The 24,454-nt window shown below is 37.3% G+C and overlaps 1 protein-coding gene across 1 annotated transcript; it reads left to right on the forward strand.

Moving 5' to 3' along the window:
- The first annotated feature begins 360 nt into the window (after positions 1–360).
- LOC145990325 (uncharacterized) lies at positions 361–23,959 on the forward strand. Its single transcript, XM_083126017.1, has 5 exons — positions 361–419; positions 15,104–15,319; positions 18,445–18,551; positions 21,317–21,437; positions 23,003–23,959. The coding sequence occupies exons 2-5, from the start codon at positions 15,132–15,134 to the stop codon at positions 23,568–23,570; spliced, it is 984 nt and encodes a 327-aa protein (XP_082982143.1). The 5' UTR covers positions 361–419; positions 15,104–15,131; the 3' UTR covers positions 23,571–23,959.
- The last annotated feature ends 495 nt before the right edge of the window (positions 23,960–24,454 follow it).

Below are 24,454 nucleotides of genomic sequence, written 5' to 3' on the forward strand. Positions count from 1 at the left end.
TTATCGGTGGGTCCGGAGACATTCTGTACATGTCTGTTTCATGCCCTTCAATACAATAAAATGCGATGGAATAAGGGTTTTCTTTCCCTGACGGAACATGTCATTGCGAAAAATATCTCGTTTCCAGGTATTTTCAAGAGACATCAATATTTTTATTGATTTTGTCAAGATCTACTCAAGACTTGTGTGGTTATGAGTCATCCCATCAATTGCTGTTGCGCAATAATCCTGAGAGTAAAATTTCCCGTTCTCCATGTACACTCGATCATAGAAATACGTTCTAACATCTGACCTGTTTGTATTGGATAAGATTAGAGAAGTGATGCTGCGTTATCTGTGCGTTTCTCAGGAAACGCTTCAGGTATCCGTTGCTCTTCTAAATAAATCCATTTGATGCAGCTCGTCTGTGGTAGTAGGAAGTAAGTAAAGAACTTTTACGTTTTGCTGTATAACTAACTTTCTGGTCTCCCTAAACCCGACAGATTATCGCCGCAGCTATTGGACCTATCTTGAAAAACATCCTTGAAAGGTACCCTTTTAGGTTCATCCCTTTCTTCCTTTTTGCCCTCCCTACAGGTGTCTTACCTTCAGGTTATCCCAACAAGGAAAAGGTTCCCTAGTGATTTATCCACACACCCCTACAACCCAATGCAACTCTCTTGTGAGAACCACTGCCTTACGCAGGATTTTTTTTTCTGGGAGGGCTGAAATTGTAGGGGTGGATAGTTCATAGATGCTTTCTAGTGGGAGATGGGGGTTGCATACACAATAAGATATTTCGTATTTTTGGATTTTTCCTCTATCAAAATGGCAATCGGGAGTAGGTTTATTTTAAGGGACTTTGTAATTACCACTCTGCCTTTTCCCCGAGTTCTTCACTGCTTTTTTTTTGAAAATGTTGATTTTCTCAAAATTCCGGAGGTGGCTGTAGCCCCTTTAGCCCCCTCTGCGTAAGCCACTGGTGAGAACTGTCTAAAATTTTCAAATGGTTCAATTTAAACCCCTTTGATTTAGTTCATCTCATTTCCATTTTAAATTAAACTAAATCAATCAATCAAAGGGGTTTGAAGGTATATTTAGTACCCACATAAAAATAGAACCATTTTGAAAATTTTAGAGAGTCCTCACAAGAAAGTTGCATGATAACTAACTGACTAACTCTCTAGCCTTCTTAAACCCGAAGGTTTATGGCTGCAGCAACACAGGCCTTCCATCTGTCCCTATCTTGAGCAAGATCTATATACTCGTTTCCATCCCTACAGATTTCAATTAGGTCTATCTCAACGTTGTCCCTCCATCTTCGTATTGGCCTTCCTACAGGTCTCTTACCATCAGGTTTCACAACAAGAATCCTGTAAACTCCTCTTTCTACTCCCATTTGTGCCACATGGCCTGTCCACCTAAGTCTTCTTGATTTAATTATTCTAATTATATCTGGACATGAATACAAATTATGTAGTTCTAAATTATGTAACCTTCTCCACTCACCTGTCTCCTCATCCCTTTTAGGTCCAAAGATTTTCCTAAGGATCTTAATTTATGTTCCTCTCTCAATGTAAGGGACCAAGTTTCACATCCATATAATACTACAGGCAAAATTACTGTTTTGTATATTTTAACTTTTAGTATTTTAGATATTAAACAAGAAGACAAAAGTTTATGAAGAAAGAAGTAACATGCATTTCCTGAATTAAGCCTACTTTTTATTTCCTCTTTAATATAATTTTCACTTGTTAATATTACTCCTAAGTATTTGAATTTGGAAACTGGTTCAAACAAGTTGTTATCAATAATTAGATTTTGATTATTACCTAACACTTGGTTTCGGCCTGTAAGCATATATTTAGTTTTCTCTTTGTTAACTTCCAAACCTATCTCTTTAGCAGTTTTGAAAAATATTTTAGCATTATTCTTAATTGTATTTATATTAGGTAATAGGGTGACCAGACGTCCTCTTTTATCCGGACATGTCCTCCTTTTTAGATGTCTGTCCGGCGTCCGGGCGGATTTCTTAGAAATCGGTAAATGTCCTCCTTTTTTTGCGAAGAGTATAGCATCGACCGTAGCAAATGTGCTGCATAGAGAATGCCTCCACACATAAGGATCATCATATCACTTGCGGCGCGTTAAGTATTCAAGCAATGCTCGCTCACCTAGCATCTGGGAGCTGAACAAGATCACTTCCCGACTGAGTCATCAGTAACTAGGGGTGTGCGGGACAATTTTTTTTTCTTTTTGGTAGGGACGGGATCTGGACTGGAAATTTTTCAAACCCCGATATTCGGGACAGGAAAAACTAGCAATTTCTCGGAAATTTTCGGGACGGAAAATGTTCGAAATTTCCCGAAGCTCTGGAAATCTCGAATTCTACACGTCCTTTTCACCTTAAGTGATTGTTTTTGCATTTCTGGAATAAAAACTAACATTTTCCGAGAAGTTCCAGACATTTACAATGCAGAAAACTTCGAGAATTAACGACTTTTTAAAATGACCATTCGGTATTTTCCGAGTGCTCGGGATCCGGAAAAGTCGGGAAGTTCCAAATAGTCATTTTTGAAAGTGGTTAATTCTTGATGTTTTTTTGCATTGTAAGTGTCTTGACACTTCTCAGAAATTGTTAGCTCTTGTTTAAGAAATTTAAAAAAAAAAGCTTAAGGGAAAATTACGTGTAAAATTCGTGATTTCCCCAGCATCGGGAAATTTTTAACATTTCCCGTCCCGAAAATTTCCCGACTTGGTCTGAAAATTGCGAATTTTTCCCGTCCTGAAGGTCGAAATTTAAAAAAAAAATTCCCGTCCCAACCAAAAAATGTTCTGTTCCTCACACCCCTAGTCATGAGTACGTATTATTCCAACTTGTATGAGACTTGCGAAACACATGTAGTCTGAGCAGTTCTTTTTGATTGATTGATATGGTTTATTTTAATTCACTTTTCTGCCACTTTTGGCTAATCGCGAAGATGAGGATGAGTGATGATATGATGATCTTGATGAAGGGATACTCACAAAGAACACACATACCCATTCTGAGATTCGAACCCAGGACCTCTGGCGTTTCTTGCTCGGTGTGCTAACCATTCCGTCACAGATGTCGGCCAGTTCAATTTCGAGTCATACATTGGCGATAGAGAAACGCGTAGTGAGAATTTTGACTATTAAGTTTACTTTTATGAAATAACGAAGCGAAAGTGTAAATTCATGAATGATCTTTGCAAGAAAATATCTAGTTTTTAAAGGATGGAAGAAACGAATATGAGGTAAATTGCAAGAGCGCTGTCACTTTCTCCTGCTGTTGAAAGAGTGATAGAAATGTTCGTGGCAATAAAATCATATTTCTTGACCCAATCTAAACTTTAAATTCGGTTTTGGAAATAAGTTAAATCGCTCTTACATTTGCTTTCACTTATGGGGATATCTAATATCCAAGAATTGGAAAAATATTAAAATTCTGTGCTTCAAAATATAGATATTCTTAGTTATGATTGTCATGTGTTAATTAGTAGATTAGGAGATTGCTTTCGTTGCTTAAAGGTAAGAAGAAATCATTGAAAAAATCATCAGAATTATATGTGAGCAAAGTGTTGGTAGGTTGTTTGTTTTTACATTGATTACATTTTGAGTAATGGCAAAATGAGTTGCCATTTTTTTTAGTGTCCTCTTTTTTATGACCTTGTCCTCCTTTTTCACCATGCTCTGTCCTCTTTTTTGAATGTCTATGTCTGGTCACCCTACATATGCATATGTTAACAACTGAGTCACACCATTTAATTTTAGTCCTTTGTTAGTTTCTTTTACCTTCCTAACAGCATATTCTAAGGCAAAATTAAAGAGCAATGGAGATACTGAGTGGTTACGAAGTGGTTAGACGTGTTTTCGCGAAGCTCCCGTATTCAGCGAAGCGTGAAGAGTGAAGATGGGAAATTCCTTGGAACAGTGGCGGGGTGCGATCGGGGCATGGAATGCGGTCATCAGGAAGTCGACAATGACAAGAATGGCGGTCAAAGGCAGTCTAAACATTAGTAGTCTGTTTTTCCTAGGACTTGTGACCACCATAGTACTAATTATCTCTGGAATAGAACAAAATCCGGGTCCATATACAACAGAGGATGTTATTCAGAAGTTAATCTCGATGGACGAAAAACTCGATAGCATGTCTCAAACAACCACTAGTGTACAGGGCGATATACGGTCGTTATCTGCAGAATTACGAGAACTGAAGGCTGAGAACTCTTTCTTGAAAGAAAAATTAGTGTTTTGTGAATCGAAGCTGGACGATCTTGAAAACCGCTCCAGAAGAAACAATTTGGTATTTCACGGCTTCAGGGAAATGCAAGGGGAAACGTGGGCGATGTCGGAGGAGCTGGTGAGGGATGCTCTATGGGATATTCTCGAAATAAATACGAGTGACTTCGATGTAGAGAGAGCGCACCGATTGGGATCAGGATCCACGAGACCCATTATAGTAAAATTTGCAAACTTCAAAGTGAAAGAAATTATCCTTGCGCGAGCTCGCTTTTTCAAGGGAACAGGCATCAGTGTACAGGAAGATTTCTCAAAGCGTGTGCGGGATACCCGACGGGAGCTGGGAAAATATATGCAACGGGCACGAGAGCAAAACCTATTTGCAAAACTAAAGTACGATAAGCTGGTGATAGAAGGTACAGTCCATACGTTAAGTGATTTAGTCGCAAATGGACTGCCATGTGTAAAGGACAACGTGTTGCAAGAAAATGTGTCTATTACTGATACAGTGAGTATTTTTTCCGACGTCAGGCGTGACATTCCCCTCGGTGCTATGCAAGAAACGGTCGATTTTACTTCTACATTGTCCCCCCCGCTGGAAGTGCCGAAGGAATCCACCAGCACAGAAGCGCAGTGTGTCACGAGCCATCACCCCCTTCCCCCTTCCTACGAGAATCAACAGGGAAATAGAAAGTCCTACAGCGAGGTGATAAGGAAACAGGACCCACGTTCAACGTTGCGGAACAGAGACCAGGTATCTCCAGCAGGAATTCGGGACAGAGCGACGCGAAATCCTCCCCCTCCCTCCTTCAGAAACAATCAACTACCCCCTAGGCCCAATACACGGAGACCCTCATCTTACCAACTCAGGGGTCAGCAACCTCGCTGACAAAGGACTGACGGATTCGCCAAGCAAGACATCAGTAAAGTAAGTACAAACAGTTCCAAATGCACAGCAACCGGTTATGATTTCTCGGTATTTCAAATCTGCTACCAGAACGTTCGCGGACTTAGAACTAAAACAAATGAATTTTATAAGAGCTTGCTTTCGAACAACTATAGTGCAATATTGATAACAGAAAGCTGGTTAACCGAATCGCACATGGACAGTGAACTTTTTGATGATCGTTATGTGGTTTATAGGTCAGATCGAAACGCAATAACAACAGGAAAAGAAAAAGGGGGAGGGGTAGCTGTAGCGATAAAATGTAAATTTAAGAGTGTGTTAGTCGACTCTCCGCGTTTGGATCCAAACATAGACTGCATCCTCGTTAAAGTGTTAATTCAAGGCATTGGGATGTTGTATATTTGTGTAGTGTACATAGCACCAGGTAGCAACTGCAATACTTACTGCGAATTCTTTAGGTTCATAGAAATGCACTGTCAACCTGGTAAAGTTAAACTCCTCTTGGCCGGCGACTTTAATCTCCCTGACATAACTGACTCCAATTATGACTTAACGACTTCGACTGGACCTTATTTAGAATTACACAATTTCATAAACTTCTCTGACTTAATAAGCCTAAATGACGTAAAGAATAATAACGGAAAGACACTCGATTTGATTTTGACAAATGGACAGGGAATAACAGTGACACGGAGCACACAGCCACTAGTTCCTGAAGACACACACCATCCCTCGCTGCTAGTAGATGTTAATCATGTCAAAGAAACCCGCTATGAAACTTGTCGTAATCTACAGTACAATTTCAGTAAGGCCGACTTTCCATCTATCTATCACAAACTGCTTAACACGAACTGGGATGTATTGAAAACAAATAATGACGTTGATCAGGCTACAGACGTGTTTTATGAAATTATATATAAAATATTCGATGAATGTGTCCCCTTAAAGAAAAGCCGCAAAAGACAGTACCCGTGTTGGTTTACGAGCAGCATTATTAAAAGTATAAGTAGGAAACATTACCACCACAAGAAGTGGAAAAAACAGGCGGGAGACTTTCGATACCACTACAATAAATTTAGCGAATTTCGAACAATAGTTAGTAAGGAAATTATTGATGCATACAATAGTTATGTTGCCAATTCGGAAATAAATATTGCAAAAGATAGCACCCAGTTTTGGTCGTTTGTTGCAAATAAACGTAAGAAAAGCAACAAAGATCCTGTACTGTTCAAGGATAAAGTGTTGTCAGACCAACGTTCAGTAGTCGAAGCTTTTGCACAGCATTTTCAGTCGGTGTATAAAAAAGATCCCCCTAGGTACGACATGAAAGTATTGCCTAACCATAAACAATATGAAACTTTGGATAATCTTAATATTACAGAGATAGCAATTGAAGACATAGAAAAAGCCATTAAAAATTTAAAACCTAAGAAATCAGCCGGACCGGACAAGATACCTCCCTATGTAGTTAAAGGTTGTAGTGATGTGTTGAAATACCCATTGTATCTAATTTTCAATTTAATTCTTGCAAAGCACCAATTCCCTGAAAAATGGAAAGCCACGGCAATTTGTCCACTTCCCAAAACCAATAACACTAATGACGTACAAGACTACCGACCAATAAGTATATTATCAGCCCCAGCAAAAATATTCGAAAAAATCATGCACTGTTACATATTTACTCACGTAAAACCTGTAATATCATCGTTTCAGCATGGCTTTGTACCACGTAGATCAGTGTTGACCAATCTCTCCGATATTACCAATTTTATAAGTTCAACCTTGGACGAAGGAGGTCAAGTTGACGCAATATATACAGACTTCTGCAAAGCATTCGACTTGGTTAACCACGATATCTTATTAAGTAAATTAGCATGCTTCAATATTTCTGAACCACTGCGCCAATTGTTCGCTTCCTATTTGCAGAACCGTAAGCAGTACGTGACGTATAAAGGCCACACATCTTCAAAGATAAGAGTCACCTCTGGAGTACCCCAGGGGTCTAACCTTGGGCCACTTCTTTTCACGTTACTTATTAACGATTTGCCTGATTCATTTGAAAATTCACACAAATTGCTTTTCGCAGATGACCTGAAATTCTACAGGAAAATAAGCAAACAAGATGATAGTGTTCAACTTCAAAATGATATTACAAATTTAGAAACGTGGACAATAAACAATGATTTAACACTAAATATCAATAAATGCCATTTTGTATCATATACTCGAAAGAAAAACCCAGTTGAATTTCAGTATCAAATATACAACCATACTCTAGCAAGAAATTTTTTAGTCAAGGATTTAGGGGTTATTTTTGATTCAAATCTTACTTTTAATAAACACGTAGAACAAATAATTAGTGAAGCGTTCAAGAACCTTGGGTTCATTCTTAGAATGGGGAGGGATTTCAAGAATATAGAGACACTAAAAGTTTTGTATTATTCGTATGTAAGACCAAAACTCGAATATGCATCTGTTATATGGAATACAGACACAGCAAAGTACAGTGAAGCAATTGAAAGAGTCCAATCACGATTTCTAAGATTTTTAAAATACAAATTTCAGAAAGTTTACCCCACATTTGAACACTACGACAACCTAATATATGAAAGTCGGTTTACAAAGCTGTGCCATAGAAGAACGTTACAGGAAATAGTATTCTTGTGGAAGTTGTTAAATAACGAGGTAGATGCTGAACATCTACTCTGCCAGATAAATGTTCGAATCCCGTCGTCGAAAACTAGACTCAAGAACGAAATTTTTCTTATAAAGAAGGCTAGATCGGAAATTAAAAAGAAATCTCCATTGTGGAGAATGTGCACCAGTTACAATAAATTGCTAATCAAGAATAACACCATTGACATCTTTTCTATGAACCTAAGGGACCTCAGTAAAGCCACTATTAACACAATAACCTAAGCTTAAACACATAATTTCCTAATGAAATAATATGTGATCAAGTGTGTGTGTGTATATATATATATAGGAAATAATTTTAATGTATTTTATGTAGGTGTGTGTATATATATATATATTACAGAAATATATGTAATTGTATTCACTATGTATCCTTCACATGGGCTCTGTAATTAGGGATGTACCTGTTGAGTTCGATAAATAAATAAAATAATGCATCTCCTTGTTTTAACCCATCATGAATTGTAAATTTGTCAGACACATTAATACCCGCACGAATTTTACTTTCTGTTTCACTGGTGCATACTTTTATCATACTAGCAAGCTTCTTAGGTATTTCAAACTCTACTAATATATTATATAATTTATCTCTTTTCACCGAATCATATGCTTTTTTGAAATCAATGAATAGCTGATGGACATTTTGATTATATTCCATCTTTTTTCAAGTGTCTGTCTAATGTGAAAAATTTGACCTGTAGTTGATCTGTTACGTTTAAATCCACATTGATAATCACCTATAATTTCATTAGCATATGGGGTTAGTCTTGTTAAAAGAATTTTAGATAATATTTTATATGTTGTTGAGAGTAGAGAAATTCCACGGTAATTATTGCAGTTCATTTTATCACCTTTTTTTAACACAGGAACAATTATGGATTCTTTCCACTGTTGAGGGATTTCTTCTTTATTCCATATTAAACAAATTAATGCATGATCCTCATGCATATTGAACATTTTGAGCATGCTCATGATACGCAAAAAGGTTGTTGGGAATACGTTGGAAAGCAGCTATAGTTATAGAGCAGCTTTCTAAAGCCATCATAATCGCGATTGCATCCCGAAATGGAATACTATAAGTTTGTTTAAGTCATGTTTAGATGGGTAATCATATGTTTTCCGGTTTCGAATCAGATAAATTTGTTTAATAAACTTAAATCGTCAAAATATAATCAGAATATATAGCTTTTAGATGAACATCCAGCTATCTAAAATCACGACGACACCGAAACAAGTTATAAGGACATGTAAAATAGATGAGAAAGCTAGGAAAGAATGGACAGAAGAGGAAAAATCTACTACATAAAACAGAAAAAGGAGCTATACCCTGTCCCAGCTGACTGTGGAGCAGAGCTGCGCATAGCGGCAGAGAAGGAGGGAAATCGAGTGGTCAGAGCGAAGCAGGTAACTCCAGTCGCCTCCCCCCTCCATTACACAATCCCGTTCCTTTTACTGTTCATTAGTGGAGCCGTCTCGCGTCACTACTTGCGCAGACACTTGTTCTAGACACTTGTTCTCTGCTCCACAGATACATGGGACAGGGTATAGATGCACAAGAAAGTAACCATGGAAAGAGAAACATGAGAAAAAATTGATGCTGAAGAAATTGGCAGAGGGCGGAATATTTAATGGAAGAGTCGTCAGATTGAATTTGTGCCATAGTACCACACCAGAAATAATGGAAAGTTTGGGCTGAAAGAGCATTTATATACACTTCGTTCCAGGAGTCTCTGGAGGAAGCGAACGAAAGTGAGTCTTCTGCGCAAGTAGTGGCTCGAGAGGGCTCCACCAATGAACTCGTGAGAGCGGAAGTGAGTGCCTGGAGGCGAAAATGAGGCTGCAGCTACCAGCCGTTTGTATCATGCGCACTGCTCTGCCCGCCGACTCGATTTCTCCACTTCTCTGCCTTTACGTGCTGCGTTGCTACACAGATTCTGGGACGGAGTATGGTTCTTATATTTTGTTGGGATGTGGTGGGTAAGGGGGTGGCCGCCCCTCTGTCGCCATCATTGAGATTAATCAGTAAGATTAAAAAGAGAAGCAAACGGGGAAACTAAAGAGAGATAAATATAAAGGGGAGAGATTACTGATAAGAAAATACATAAGAAAAGAAGAAAGCCAATAAAAGACAATTATGTAATATTTAAGCAAGCATCAATGCACCTTTTGTTTTGGAATCTACAAATTCAACAGTCATAATTCTCAAAATGCATATCTCATTGCAGTAATTTTAAGTGTGTAAAGGGCATTGCGATTACTGGAAATAAATTTAGCGAACAGTCTTAGAACAGATAGCAGTGGTGACGATTAGGGGTCGTGGGAGGGCAGTTGCCCCCTTTTTTTTCAACTTTTGCATTAACTATGGCCTCTTAATGCTTAGCCTTGTCTATACCAAGAAATAGTAAACTGTCCTTGCCCCTTAGTTTTTGCACCAAATCACCGATACTGACATTTCTTATTTCACGTCGTATTCTATTATTGACTAATGCCTACAACGACGATAAAATGATGGTTACGTAAAAGTCAGGAAGGGACCAAGGGCGCCCGCACGGATTTTCTCTCAGGGTGGGCAGACAATGATTTCATATCTTGCCCTTCAGTTATAGAAGCTTTTATTTTTATTATTAATGCTATTACTGCTACTACTACTTTATAAACCATAGAAGTCAAATTGAGTTGAGTGTACCATTAGATAGAAACTGAATTCGCCTTGTTTCCTTTCCATGAACATCTATCACTTTGTTGATGAACAGTTTTTGTCCTTTTGCACTTTTTCACAATGCACAGATAAATAACAAACAACAGCTAATAATTCAAAATGACGGTCAGATCATGGCCGTATTTAGAGGGGGGTTTTAGGGTTCACCCCCCCCCCCCGAAACTTCTGGCATGTTGGATTAAGTGAAGTTCAGAAACCAAAATTTGTAACACATTTTCAAAAAATTATTCTCAGTTTTACAAATATACAACAGGGAAATGATCGAGCTAGAATTTTCAAACATTTTGAATTCTGAAATTTCAGGGAAACGGGTTTAATTCTTGCAGCTCACCTGCAACCCCTTCATGTCCACTTCTGCTGTCCTCTTTCCTGTGCTGTTCCTGGTCCAGACTGAAAATTCCCTTGTGATTGTTCCAAAATTCCCAATGGTAACATTGTTAAACATTGTTTCCATGTTAATAAAACATTCAAATGCTGACCAAGGGACATTTATTGTATAAAAAATATACACTAAAAACGTAACGCTTCCACCTCTAACAGGGTCTTCTTCAGACAAAGATCTCTTTCAATTCATTGCGAATCTTTGTCTAAAGAACATATATATTTTTTTTATAGAATAAATTTGCCTTGGTTAGCATTTGAATGTTTCATTTTTTTACCAAAATTTCGTTCCAACTTTTTAATTTCCTGTTTGATATGGATTTAAATCCCCCTCGAGTTCAAACCTAGGATATCCAGCTTTTTAGGGCGTTACATTCACTATCCTTCTCCCAGCGGTCGATGTAGTACATACATTTAACACATATGCAGTCCTATAAAGCACGTACTTGTATATTGCATAGTGGTTTTATATAATGTTGTTTAGTAAACATAGCAACAATATGAGCCTCGGAAAGTGGGATCGAACTGGTCCATAGAACCTCTCACCCTCCCCCGAATTGACATCGTTTATTGCAAGTTACAAAATAGAAGAACGTTGGTTAGTTTTATTGTTAATAACGGAAATAAAGTCCAGTTAGTTAGTATTCGAATAGAATAACCAAAGAAAAACAGCGTTAGATCGAAAAATTGAGGTTACAATACAGGCACCAGCTTATGTTTTATCATTTAATTCAAACAATAACTGGTTCCACAGTTCAAACAACATAAACTTTATGACTAAAGTTTCTCTTACTTTTAACGTTTTTTCCTGAAGGTATCTACATTTTAATAACAAAATATAATAACTGTGCATTTCAGTACACACTCCATGAAACGTACAAAAAAACCCAGTTGTGCTGCATATTCACACTTCTGATGAATAGAGTAGAAAAAGTCTCCTCAAGGATATGAGGACAGCAATAATAAGTAATAATAATAATACATTTGGAAAAACAGTTTATTATTAGAAAATTTTAATTATTATTATTTAATAATTATTATTGTTATTATTTCTATTATTCAATTTCTTACGACGCACATGGGAACAATTATGAGTGAATCCCCCGAAATGTTTTCCTGCCTACGGCCATGAGTCAGATCCCCACTTTGGGAAATGATTTCCCGACTTTTCGTAATCCCGAAGCATAGACGTAACTTAGCGGGTGAATGGGGAGCACTTGCCCTCCGAAAATTCACTTTTGTTAGCATCCTGAGACCTGAGGAGTTATATAATAAATAATAATGTTGGTGATTTCGCAAATGTAACAGTTATTTATAAAATAATCCTGGACACTATTTTTATGGGATGAAAAACTTTTCGACTCTGCCCCCCCCCCCCCAAAAAAAAGTTAAGTCTCAAGTTCCGCCCATGTCTCGAAGGGCCTGAAAATTCGAAAGGATCTTCTTGATATTTTCTGCAATTAATTTTGAATTAAAAAATATATATTCCGGAAGTGCAAAATCAATCACTCGAGGGGAAAATAGTGGATACAATTCGAGATTTTCGCCGCATCAGGAAATTTAAAATAAAATTCCAGATATCTCAGGGGGGCAAGTGCTCCCTGCCCCCTTTACGGGAGCCCTTGGAAGGGACAGTCACAGAGGAACATTCATTGCCCAGGCAGACAATGAATGAATCGACCTCTCAACTTGCTTAGTCAGAGAGGGGACGCGCACGTGCTGATCATTTGCCGTTTTATTAACTTCATTTGTTTTTCCAACTTTTTCTTGATGCAGCAAGGGAAGCGAACGAAAGTTACAGAAAACGGAAGAACTCACGTATTGATATGAGTTATCTTTTCGATAGCATCCTATTTTTTCATCTATATCAATTAGCTGATAATATTTTATCATTTACACACAAGCTATTTCCCTTAAAGCTTAACTCACGCCACGTGACGACACTTCAATATTATAAAACGTGCTTACTCACCTTGCTAGATTTTTGAAGAACACATACGTTGGAACCTACAGCTTCTGCTTCGTAATCTATTCCTGAAGAAGCCATGTGAACTCGGCGAAATAGGAGATAACCACCTTACAACGTGACAAGATAACTAACTTTTATAATAAGTTCCCCGTTTATTCAAGCTGATAACTTGAAAACAAAGTTATCAGAAAAACAGAAAAATATAGCCTACATATGTATTTTTATAAACTACCAGTTTAATGCAGTCCTTGAAAAATTTCAATGTAAATCATCTCGAACTCTTTGTCCAGGCAGAGTGAAACCTAATCCTATTTTGGTAATTTTCTTTCTCCCAATTTCTATCATCGTATCTCCTCTATCTTTGCTCTCTTTATCTTCTTCACACACTCTGTTGCCATCTATTCTATCTTCTCCACTCTATCTTTCTTTCCATCTATCCTTTCACATTCTCGCTCCCCACTTTTCTCTTCTCACTCTGTATTTTCTTCACACTCTCTCTGTTCATGTCTTCTTCACTCCATCTTCTATTTATCTCCTTCATATCTCTCTTTCCATTTCTCTATTCATCCTATTATCTTCTTGACTCCATTTTCCTATCTGTCCATTTTCACACACACACAATATCTATACCTTCTTATCTATCTTCTTCAGACTCTTGTCTTCTTCACACTGCCTCTTTCCATCTGTCTATTCTCTTCACACTGTCCCTTTCCGTCTCCATATTTTCCCTCTCTTTCTTCTTCATGCTTCCTCTTTCCATCCTTTTATCTTCTTCACTCCATCTATCTATACTGTATATCTTATTCACACACACACACAAAACAAACACAATATCTCTACTTTCTTCTCTATTGTCTTCAAACTCTCTCTTTCCATCTCCCTATTCTTCCTCTCTTCTCTATCTTCTTCGCACTCTCTCCTTCCATCTATCTATCTATCTTCTTTACACGTGCGCGCCCACACACACACACACACACACACACACAAACATACAAAATCTCTCCATCTTCCTTATCTTCTTCAAATTCTCTCTCTCTCTCTCTCTCTCTCTCTCTCTCTCTCTGAAGCTTTTCTACCTCTTGGATTATTTACGACATATGAGGATAAATTAATGAAACAGACAGACGCAGGAAGACGTCAAAAAAAATAATCAGGGTTGTATAGGGATAGTTTGTGCTTTTAAGACGATTCTCAGCAACATACACAACCATACATTTTTGAATCCTTGTCCCTAGGTTCAAAACTTGCAGTACCGGAAGTTATGTGGATGCTAGTTTAGGCAATAGACACGTACTTCTGCAAATTATAACTTAACGCCCATTTCCTTTTAGATATATATATATATATAGGTTTATTCATATTATATTTACATAAGTTAATTCTTGGCCGTTATTCGCAAAAATCTACATTTCGGTGTACCCTGTCCCCCCTTCCAGAAGAGAGTGTGTGAACTCGCGTAGCCACTGGCTCCACGAGTAAAAAAAATGACCCTTCAGTACCAAAAAAGGTGGTTGAAGGTATGTGTACGTGTATACCCGGTTTCCCACATGAAATAAACTATTGAAATAATGTGAAAAAGGAAGTGTGTGTATTAAAAGAAACAAAGTTAATATCCCCGTCGGTTCACATAGTAAGGAAAGAAAGCTCGCCCAGCCGCTCCCCTTAGAGAAGAAATACCTCTTACATCGCTGTACTCCGCCAAACATCTGAGGCCCACTGCTCCCCTGCCCTTCCTATTTATAGGCCCCGCTAATGACCTAACCCGTTACAGGAAACTTACAGCTGGTCGGCTGTCCAGCGACACATCTACCTACCCCAACGGCCAAGGATTCAAACGTACAGGAATACATAGACATACACAATTTATAACGTAAAAAAGGATCCAGTAATGATCGCATCATTACAGGGTTCTAAACTATGGAGTATGCCCGCTAGCTTCGTAACGTGTGACACTAACCACTCCGCCACAGAAGCCAAGCTCTCAGGTACTACATATAATAGGATTGTACTGTGTACGAAATAACTCAAGAAAATTGTATTCAAATGATTCAAATTTTTATCTTCCATACGTTTTCCAATTACATCACAATTTATTGTAACGTAACGATAATAACCTACTCTTCAGTCCATATCCAACTTGTTACAAATGCACCAATACAGAAAATGACTTTTCTTCTCTCTCTTCCAGGTTGTAAGGTACTGCTTTAGTAGCCGTGATGAATCAACATAATAGACAGAGAAACCGCGGTAAGGCATTAGGAGAGTTTTGGAATGATGAGGATTCACGTGCTGCACGCAACGACGAAGAAGAATGCATTCGTCGTTTTTTCAACCAACTTACAAAGAAAACTTTCCTAGGAAAATACGAAGACAGAATTTACGTTCAGGCGCTGCAAGATTATAGGTTAGTTTCTTCCAGAATGGTATGGAAAAGAGGGATTGAGGGTGGGGCATTTACCCCCCTGCTAAATTCTTGTGCACGCCACTGCACAAGATTGAGGAAGACATGAATTAATAAATTGAATGTCATGTTCATTAATTGGCTATACATGTGAGCGTGGGAAATCGAAGTTTGGTATGAGTTAGAGTTTATGTTTTTCTCAGGATTGTTAAAGGTCCAGGAATATTAAATAAACCACTCCTCGATCCAACGCCCCCCTTCACTGTGTGACCCCTACCAATTCTCGTAGCACTTCTGGCAACTGGAGAATCGCAGGAGACCAACTTCCTTACTGGGATTTATACCTTTCAGGCTTAAACCACATACGCTTACTCATGCAAAATGTCAAAAACAAGTCTGGGGTTAGTAATTTCAGGTTTTGATTAATTTTCACATGCAAACATGCTTGCAATTTATTAGAAAACAATCCGGTTGACATGCATCGCAAAAACTTACAACCACGGCTTCCATTAAGCTAAGCCACAGAATATCTCCCCACTGCTATTACTCTGTTTTATACAATGCGATTGCCAAAATGGCTTTTCTTTACATCGCTGTCAAAGTTATAATTCATACAGCGTGATTGCCATTGTGGCTTTTTGCACATTGCTGGTAAAGTTGTAATTTGTACAGCGTGATTATTTTTTTATATACAACATTTTCGACTTGAGAACTTATGATCTGTCATAAATGCCGCTGTGACATTATGATATATCAGTGGAGAATGGTCTGTGAGTTTTAAGCCCTCGAAATATCGTCAAACTCAAAGACGAAACATACCGTGGTTTAAAAATATCTCGTCTTAAGTAAGCTAAATGTAAAGCTTCATTTGCAGTGGCGGCGATTACCCCTCTCCCACCCCCCCCCGGTTTGCCACTTTTGATCCCGCACTATGCCAATCCTTATGTACCAAAAGAAATTAAACTGTTCTTGCCCCATTCCTCTTTCCCCCCCCCCGAGTTTTGGAACCCAATGGCCGCCACTGTTCACTTGCGTACATTATCCACCTGTCGAAAACCGTTCAAACCTCGGTGAGCCTTTTAATACAACGTTGTGGTACTCGTTACGTCGGTTATGGTCGTGGAACACTTTATATGCAATCCAAAATTGAAATTAGTCCAAAATAGGGCGAGAGCCTCATTTGTTCCGGAACTGTACATGTTTATAGACACTGTTAACACACTTTTGGAAATAGTCATTGCCCTATTCGTTTTAAAAATAAAAATACCAAAATCATTTTGTGAAAATTACTTTTTATTGACATTTTTATTTTTAAATTGAAAGGTGTACGTCCTGTTTTAGAATGGAATATACACATACAGACTCATACTACTTACATATCTATCACACCTGTGAATGTTTGATTGATTGATTGATTGATTTGCTTTATTTCACATTGCCCTTTATACCACTTTTGGCTAATTTGCTAAGATGGGGATGAGTGATGATATGATGAAATTGATGAATAGACACTCACAAACATCCATGGCCAGGCGAGGATTCGAACCCGGAACCCCCTGGTGTCGCAGCACGACCCCTAGAATCAAAAATGCCCGTACGCCACTGGATACGTCTCTGTTACGTTGGTATTCACATTTGCGATACCTAATCAATTACGATTTTTAATCGACATTGTAATAATTCATACTTTCATTTTATCGTTGCATGCATGTTTCACCATGACCTTGCCCATTGTTGCAAATATACACAGCAGGATTGTTGTAACAATCGTGGTAGTATCTAGGATACTCATTTATTAACTTGCGTCGAAAACAATGTCAGAAGTTAATCATCCGTTTAACGACATTCTATTCGACTTGGTTGAATTATATGATACAGGCAAAATTAATAACTGCGAAGATATAGGATGGGTGCAATTATATAATGAGTACTATGAGGATCATCAAAAATTATTGAAAGTAAGGAGTAAGCCCATATATACTCTAGATTTTCCTGTTTGTGAATATAGAGATATTTATTTTCCTGAACAATATACAAAATATGATTACATGGAAAGATGGAAAGATTATTACTTTATATATACAGACGGTTCAAAAAGTAGTCAAAATGTAGGATGTGCTGTTTATGATGTACAGAAGAAGGAATCAATTATGGTACATTTACCGGAAGATTTTTCCATTTTTACAGCTGAAGCTTATGCAATTTACCAAGCACTAATATATACATATAAATTGCAAGAAAAAAATATATTAATATTAACGGATTCCAAAAGTGTATTATATTCAATTCAGTCCAATTATGATTTATTATTTCAATGCTCACCATACATTATAAACTGTGTAAAAACTTTACAAAATTTAAGGAGCAGGGGAAAGATAATTCATTTAACCTGGGTTAAAGCACATTGTCAAAATTTAGGAAATGATATGGCAGATTTGTATGCAAAACAAGCTAGGGTAATTCAACCTGTACTGGAGCTGAAAACCTGGTACACAGACCTTCTACCGAGGGTGAAGAAAAAGTTGAAGGAAAACTGGACGGAATGGTGCAAAGGTGAATTTCAAAATGCAGGCAGCTTTTATCAGAGGATAGCTAATTTCAATAGAATGAGACCTTGGTTTACAAAAGTTCAAGGTTCACGGAATGTGATAGTATTACTAAATCGTATTAGGTCAGGACATACAACTACTAAAAGTCATTTACAAAAGATCCGGATTGTACAAAACCCAAACTGTACATGTGGCAACAAGGAAGATATACACCATATCCTATTTGAGTGTAATAGATACACACAAGAAAGAGAGACATTCTATAAAACTCTTATAAACTGTGAAATTCCTTTTCCTCAGTGTTTGGAATCTTTGATTTGTGAACCTAACCTTACAGTTGGATATATATTGTTATCTTTTTTTAGAAAATGTGGCTTAACTATTAATAGAAAAAAAATTGTTCATAGTATCCTTTAATAATAATGTACTAAAAAATGTAAGTTTATGTACAGTACATATGTATATAGATATGGGAAAAACTGCTTAGCGGTAATCCCAAGTAAAATGTAAATAAATAAATAGGAACGGTAATTTCGTGTTCTTCTGAGTGACTAACATTGGAGTGACTTTGCTTTCCAGAGATGTCATTGTGGTGAATTCAGAAGAAGATGACGTCATCAATAATTTGGAGAACTTGTATGGAATGACCAATTCACTGAGAGGATTCAAATGGGTCGATATTACAGGTACGTTGAAAAAGCAAAATGAAGTTTTACAAAGTTCGACTGCAGATATCACATTTCAGAGTGCAGCATATGGAGAATATTACCGCATCCATACAAAACAGAGCTGAATATTGCTTAGTGCATTGTACAGGGCTGAAACATATACATGTATTCAGAGTATCATAGATTCCTCCCTTCACATTAGTGATACACAATATTTCTCATCCACCAAGGTATGTTCAGAGCAAATTTCATTACATTATGACCAATTACACTGTCCAACAATGGTTTTGTTAAAAGTAAAATTTCAACGGTTCTTTATGTTTTGCCACCTGCTGATTTCGAAAATGAAGTCAGAAATTGCCAATCACCCACCATTTTATTGTAACAATAACAATTATTATTGCAGCATGCAGTCCAGCTGATTGGTAGGCAATATTTAAAATATTTTTATGTCTTTGCTCCAACAATACACTAGTAACTTTAGGCCATTGATGTCTGCATGAATGTAGTGAATTGCATAATGATCCTGATTTTGTGGGGAGTGTTTCAACTGAACCTGACTTAATAACTGAAGAGGATCTTAACGATTTAGTTTGAGATCTAGAGTTAAGTAAGGGTAAAGCAGAACTGCTTGCATCGCTATTAAAAGGATGGCATTTATTGGAGAGTGACACTAGAGTTACTTTCTCAGGCAACGCCAAAAATACTTTGTAGATATGTATGCTGAAGATAAGGACCTTGTTTTCTGTTGTAACATCGATGGTCTATTAGAGTGACTAGATATTGTCCATAAAAGTGAAGAATGGAGTTTGTTTTTAGACTCTTGGAAAACAAGTTTGAAAGGAGTTGTACTGTACAATGGAAATAAATATCCAAGCATTCCCGTAGCATATTCCTGGGACATGCAGGAAAGTTATGAAAACATGAAACTGTTATCAAATATCCAGTACTGTAAATACTCTTGGCAGATATGTGGAGATTTAAAAGTTATTGCTATACTCTTAGGATTGCAACTACGTTACACCAAATTTTGCTGTTTCCTGTGTAAATAGGACAGCAGAGATAGAAAAAATCATTATGTTAAAAAGAACTGGCCGAAGAGAGAGTCACTCATCGCAGGACAGGAGAATGTTGTTCATCCACCACTTGTAAGTCCAGACAAAATCTTACTGCCTCCTCTCTACATAAAGCTTGGTCTGATGAAGAATTTTGTAAAAGGAATGGACCGTGAGGGTAGTGGATTTATGTTCCTCAAAGAGAAGTTTCCGCGAATTTCTGAGGCGAAACTAAAAGAGGGAATATTTGTTGGCCCTCAAATCAGGAAACTAATGAAAGATAATGGTTTTGAAAAGAGCCTAAATGAGCTGGAATTGGCTGTTTGGCAATCTTTGAAGGAAGTAAGCATAAATTTACTCCGAAACTACAAGTCAGAAAATTACAGAGAACTTGTCAGTAATTTGATTCAGAACTATCATGCTCTGGAGTGTAATATGTCTCTGAAGATACACTTTACAAGACTCCCACCTCGATTTCTTCCCGCAAAACCTTGGGACAATGAGCGAGGAACATGGAGAACGTTTCCACCAGGAAATTGGTGAAATGGAAAGGCGCTACCAGGGAAAATGGACTCCAAATATGTTGGCAGATTATTGCTGGACACTAAAAGTGATGTTCCTCAGGCAAAGTACAGCCGAAAATCAAGTTAGAAGTCATTCTTGATATGCCATTGTAAATAATATTGCATCGTGTCACTATAAAGCTATATAAGATTTGTATGTACCTGATATATTGCATGTACCCTGTTACTCAAATTTCATGGGTGATGGAAAAATTCTGTAATTAGATATGAAATCAGCACATCAAATTCAATTAGAATCACCCACAACTTATCTTTTAACAGACAAAAACTTCAATTTTGTTGGACAGTGTTATTATAAGCGAAAATCAGGAGCCGAGAGCGAGTGGAACACCCTGTATTATTCTCGTTCACACATGTTCGTATTTGGAACATGCAAACCTTAAATAAATTAATTACATACATGCTTTGAATGGGTCAGATGGGTCTCAGGTACGAACGTACAGTTGTGTCTGTTGCATCGCCCATTTCTTCATCATTCATCCGCATAGTCGATATTAACAGAAGATGCAAAAAAGTTATTTAAAATAAGCAAAATAAAAATACATAAATATATAGTCATAAAGATTTGATTGTAAATAGAAAGTACAGCTTAAAGTTCTGGATACAAAACTGTAACCCAATATAATCTGTACAAGTATTGAGTCTGGTATATTCACATTTCCCTGTTGTTTTTTTCATTCATTTTCCGTTTTTGCTTAATATTCGGTCCGATTTCCCCTTCAAAATGGAATTTTCCTTGCAAAAAGGGAAAATCCCTACGAAAAGTAAATTGCACTGCATGTGGCAACACTGCCTGAAGGCTTCCTGCCCCATTCTGTCCTCTTAAAACGCGTGCATACAAGAGCGCGCTTCCACAAATGGTTTCAGTTGCCCAAATCTGCTGTGGAAGGTATAAACAGATGCATTTATTCCCCACAATTTGGGCTATCGTAGCGGGTTTTCAAAAAGAGATGTAATTTCGAAAAAGTCTTTCATGTTGCATAGCGTAACCAACCAAGCAACCAAATTTTGTGCCGCAGCAGGTTATTCTCCCAAGGAATGCGAACGTTTGTTTATTGCCTGTGAATGATCTGTAGCAACCTGATCCCTGCCATACAGAGCAAAATACGATAATTTTTCATTTTTATTCACTTTTTGTTTTCAGAGAGTGGTAGCTATCGCCTTCTGGTACCCTTTCTGCCCGTGACCTTAGGCTCCTACTTGTTTGAAATAAAGGAACCTCAGTTCTACAAGGGACAAACAAGCTTGGAAGTCAAAGTTATCAGGTGAGCTTCAGTTATACCATAGAGTACCCCTACTATCTGCGAAGTTATCTGCGCTATACTACTACTACTACAGTTTTTGACCTCGACAGCGGTGAAATTCAACAGCGCCATCTCTTTATTCCTTTTGGCAGAAAAAGTGGAAGCAAGAGTGCGAGTGATGGCTCTCAGCGCCTCTTAGTGGATTATTGCAGAACTCCTTGCGAAGGGAGGTTCTCAGCGGGAGGTCAGCGCACCGGTTTCCTGCTTTAGTTCCAGATCTGCTTATATACCCTTATCTGTGCTACTACTACTGAAATAAGGTGCTGCGTATCTGAGGCAATGAACAACCATGTTATCGTAGTTAATACAAGCATAAAAAAACAGTTTTTCGTTGTGACGTTTCAGGAGAACACATGCTCCCTTCATCAGACATTTATTTTCATTTTGACTAAAGATACAGTTATAACAATGATTTTTCCACTTCAAAAAATTGTTTTCTTATGCTTGTAATAACCGTAAACTACAGGAAAATAATTCTACAATGAAAGCAATGCGTACATACAAGAAAAACTATCGTAGTTAAATCTAAGAAAGGTATTGTAAAGGACACAAGAAACAAGAAGTGCCAAAACAGTTAGAAAGTGTGTGAGAGAGAAAGGAGAGGAGCTAGAGACAGAGAGAACGACAGAGGGAGACAGAAACATTTTGTGTATTCATTTAATTTTGTGCATATGTGTATCATTTTACATGTAGTTTACTGCTCCATATTCAGTTTATCACATATGCAACATTACAATGACAAGGGTTAGGTAGCAGAGCAGCCTACAGGATGAACCTCGCCCGCTCAATAAAGAAATTTATTATTATTATTATTAAATATAAAAATGAAATGTAAAGAGTGTTCAAGTGTGCGATAGCCATAAAGATTTGGGAGTATTAATAGACTCGCCTGTCCTATTGATGAGCACATTTCTGAAATTTACAAAAGAGCAAAGAAGATGCTTGGTTTCTCTCATGGGAAGTTTTACAAAAGGAAAGCACCTGTATAAAACGATAGTTCGTCCTATTCTTGAATATGCTAATGAATTGTGGTTTCTGACAGCCAAGATTTACCTTCAAAAAAGTTGGATCATTTCAAAAACTTTTTATCAGGTTACTATGCACGAAGTTTAAAAATAATTATGTTCTGAATGGTTAACAGAGTTGAATATGTCTACCTTAAAAGAAAGAAGAAAATGAAATGGAACAATTTTGTACAGAAGATCTATATCTTTCCATGTAGACAGTGATTACTTTTCTAATAATATATCTTATAAAATTCCCAGACATTCCCAGAGGAACATCTCAATTCTAACATGTCTCAAAAAGGGCAAACGTTTAATAACTGAACTTGTGGAAAGCTACAATATGAACTTATGATGATGTGTAAGATTGTAGGATTCGATTGTATTATTTTATAATTATATATTTAATTTTGTAATTTTGTATCTCCTATTTTGACACTGTGATGCACCTGCTTGTCAAATTGTGCTCATCACTTAAATAAATATTATTATTATTATTATCTTTTTCTCTTACATTTGTAGACGTGTCACAACAGAGACTGGCGTAGAGGAGGAACCCGTTGGCGGAAGAGGAAGAACTTCCTTGGCGAAATTGAAAAATTCCTCTCATGGTTATATTTTCCAGTTTCTACTAGTGTGCACCATGAGTTCCTTAGATTTCTTGAGAATCATTTTGGATTTCGTGGTGAAATTTATCAGGGAAGTTGCGTTTCTGCTACGTGCATTCACGCCCCTCGTTTTGGGGATATTCGATGTCGTCATTAAGATGTTTGTGGGATTTTTCAATGGCGTTTCCAGCCTAGTACATGAATTGACACCACTTGTCGTAGAAACACTCAAAGTTACTTCTAGCTTGCTACGAAACTTAATTCAGTTAAAAATACAGCTTATATTGGGGATTTTTAAAACTCTTGCTAGCTTTTTGGCCTACTTGTTTATGCTAGTGGCTGTTTTGTGTAAAAGGAAAAAAGAGGGGATAGTCTCACCTACTACTTTTATGCAAATGGATCAAAGGATATTCAGTATAGAACAAAGCGGATATGAAATAAATCACAAGCCAGCAGATACAATTCGTGAGCCCGTAGAATAGATTCGTTCGCCTGCAGATAGTACAAATGAGAAAAATGTGGGTGCCTACAGGTCATAATAGGATAATAGGATAGGATATATTTAAAGGAAGCAGACAGACATAGAGAAAGAGAATCAAGAGATAGAGTAAAAAGATAAATAAAAGAATTGAGAGAACTAAAGATATATAAAATAAAAGTAAACAGGGAGGAAAGGTAAAGGAAGATGAAAAAGTAAGATACAAAAAGGACAGAAAGAGGTAAAGGAGATTAAAAAAAACATAAGAAATAAAATTTTCCATATTCCACTGGATTTACCTTGTCCTGTACGCGCCCATATCCACTCTGATTGTGGTAGATAATATATTCATATTTGGTACTAATTATAAACTGGTGTAAATATTAATTAGAAGGTGTGTAAACTACTTTATATGTGGTAAATAAAAAAGCTTTAGCCCTTTGAAAAATAATCTTCTTGATTAGTGTATGACATGGAAAGGTACCCTATCGACAGTATTCGCAATGAAATTTGTACCGAAACAAATGATACTTCGGTGCTCTTACAAAGAACCACTAGCATTATGCAATACGTGATAGGCCTTTTATGTTTCCGAATCATGACGTAACACCACATCTTCCGCGTCAACTTCTGCTTAGATTACTATGTAGCGCTTGGCGTTGAGACTTTAAAGTAACCGTTTTAAATACAGCGACCTTCCCTCTTCAGGTCGAATAATTTTTACATTTTGGTGTTCAAGTAAGAACGAAAACAACAGTAGCGCATTAACAGCCTTCTCACCTGTGATCGGATGGTCTTCTTCAACGTTAAGGTGTTTTGCTAAGGTAAGGTGTAAAATGTAAAGCGGATTAACGACCTTCTTTCCTGTGGTCGGACGGTCTTCTTCAA

The sequence above is a fragment of the Lepisma saccharinum genome, chromosome 7, assembly GCF_977018435.1.
Source record: "Lepisma saccharinum chromosome 7, izLepSacc3.1, whole genome shotgun sequence".
Classification (NCBI taxonomy): Eukaryota; Metazoa; Arthropoda; class Insecta; order Zygentoma; family Lepismatidae; genus Lepisma; species Lepisma saccharinum.

Bases quoted from the DNA above. Each gene is read 5' to 3' on its own strand.
- LOC145990325 (XM_083126017.1), top strand. From the start codon at position 15,132: ATGAATCAACATAATAGACAGAGAAACCGCGGTAAGGCATTAGGAGAG. The intron at 18,552-21,316 runs GTACGTTGAAAA...TTTTGTTTTCAG, and splicing joins CAAATGGGTCGATATTACAG to AGAGTGGTAGCTATCGCCTT. The intron at 21,438-23,002 runs GTGAGCTTCAGT...TTACATTTGTAG, and splicing joins TTGGAAGTCAAAGTTATCAG to ACGTGTCACAACAGAGACTG.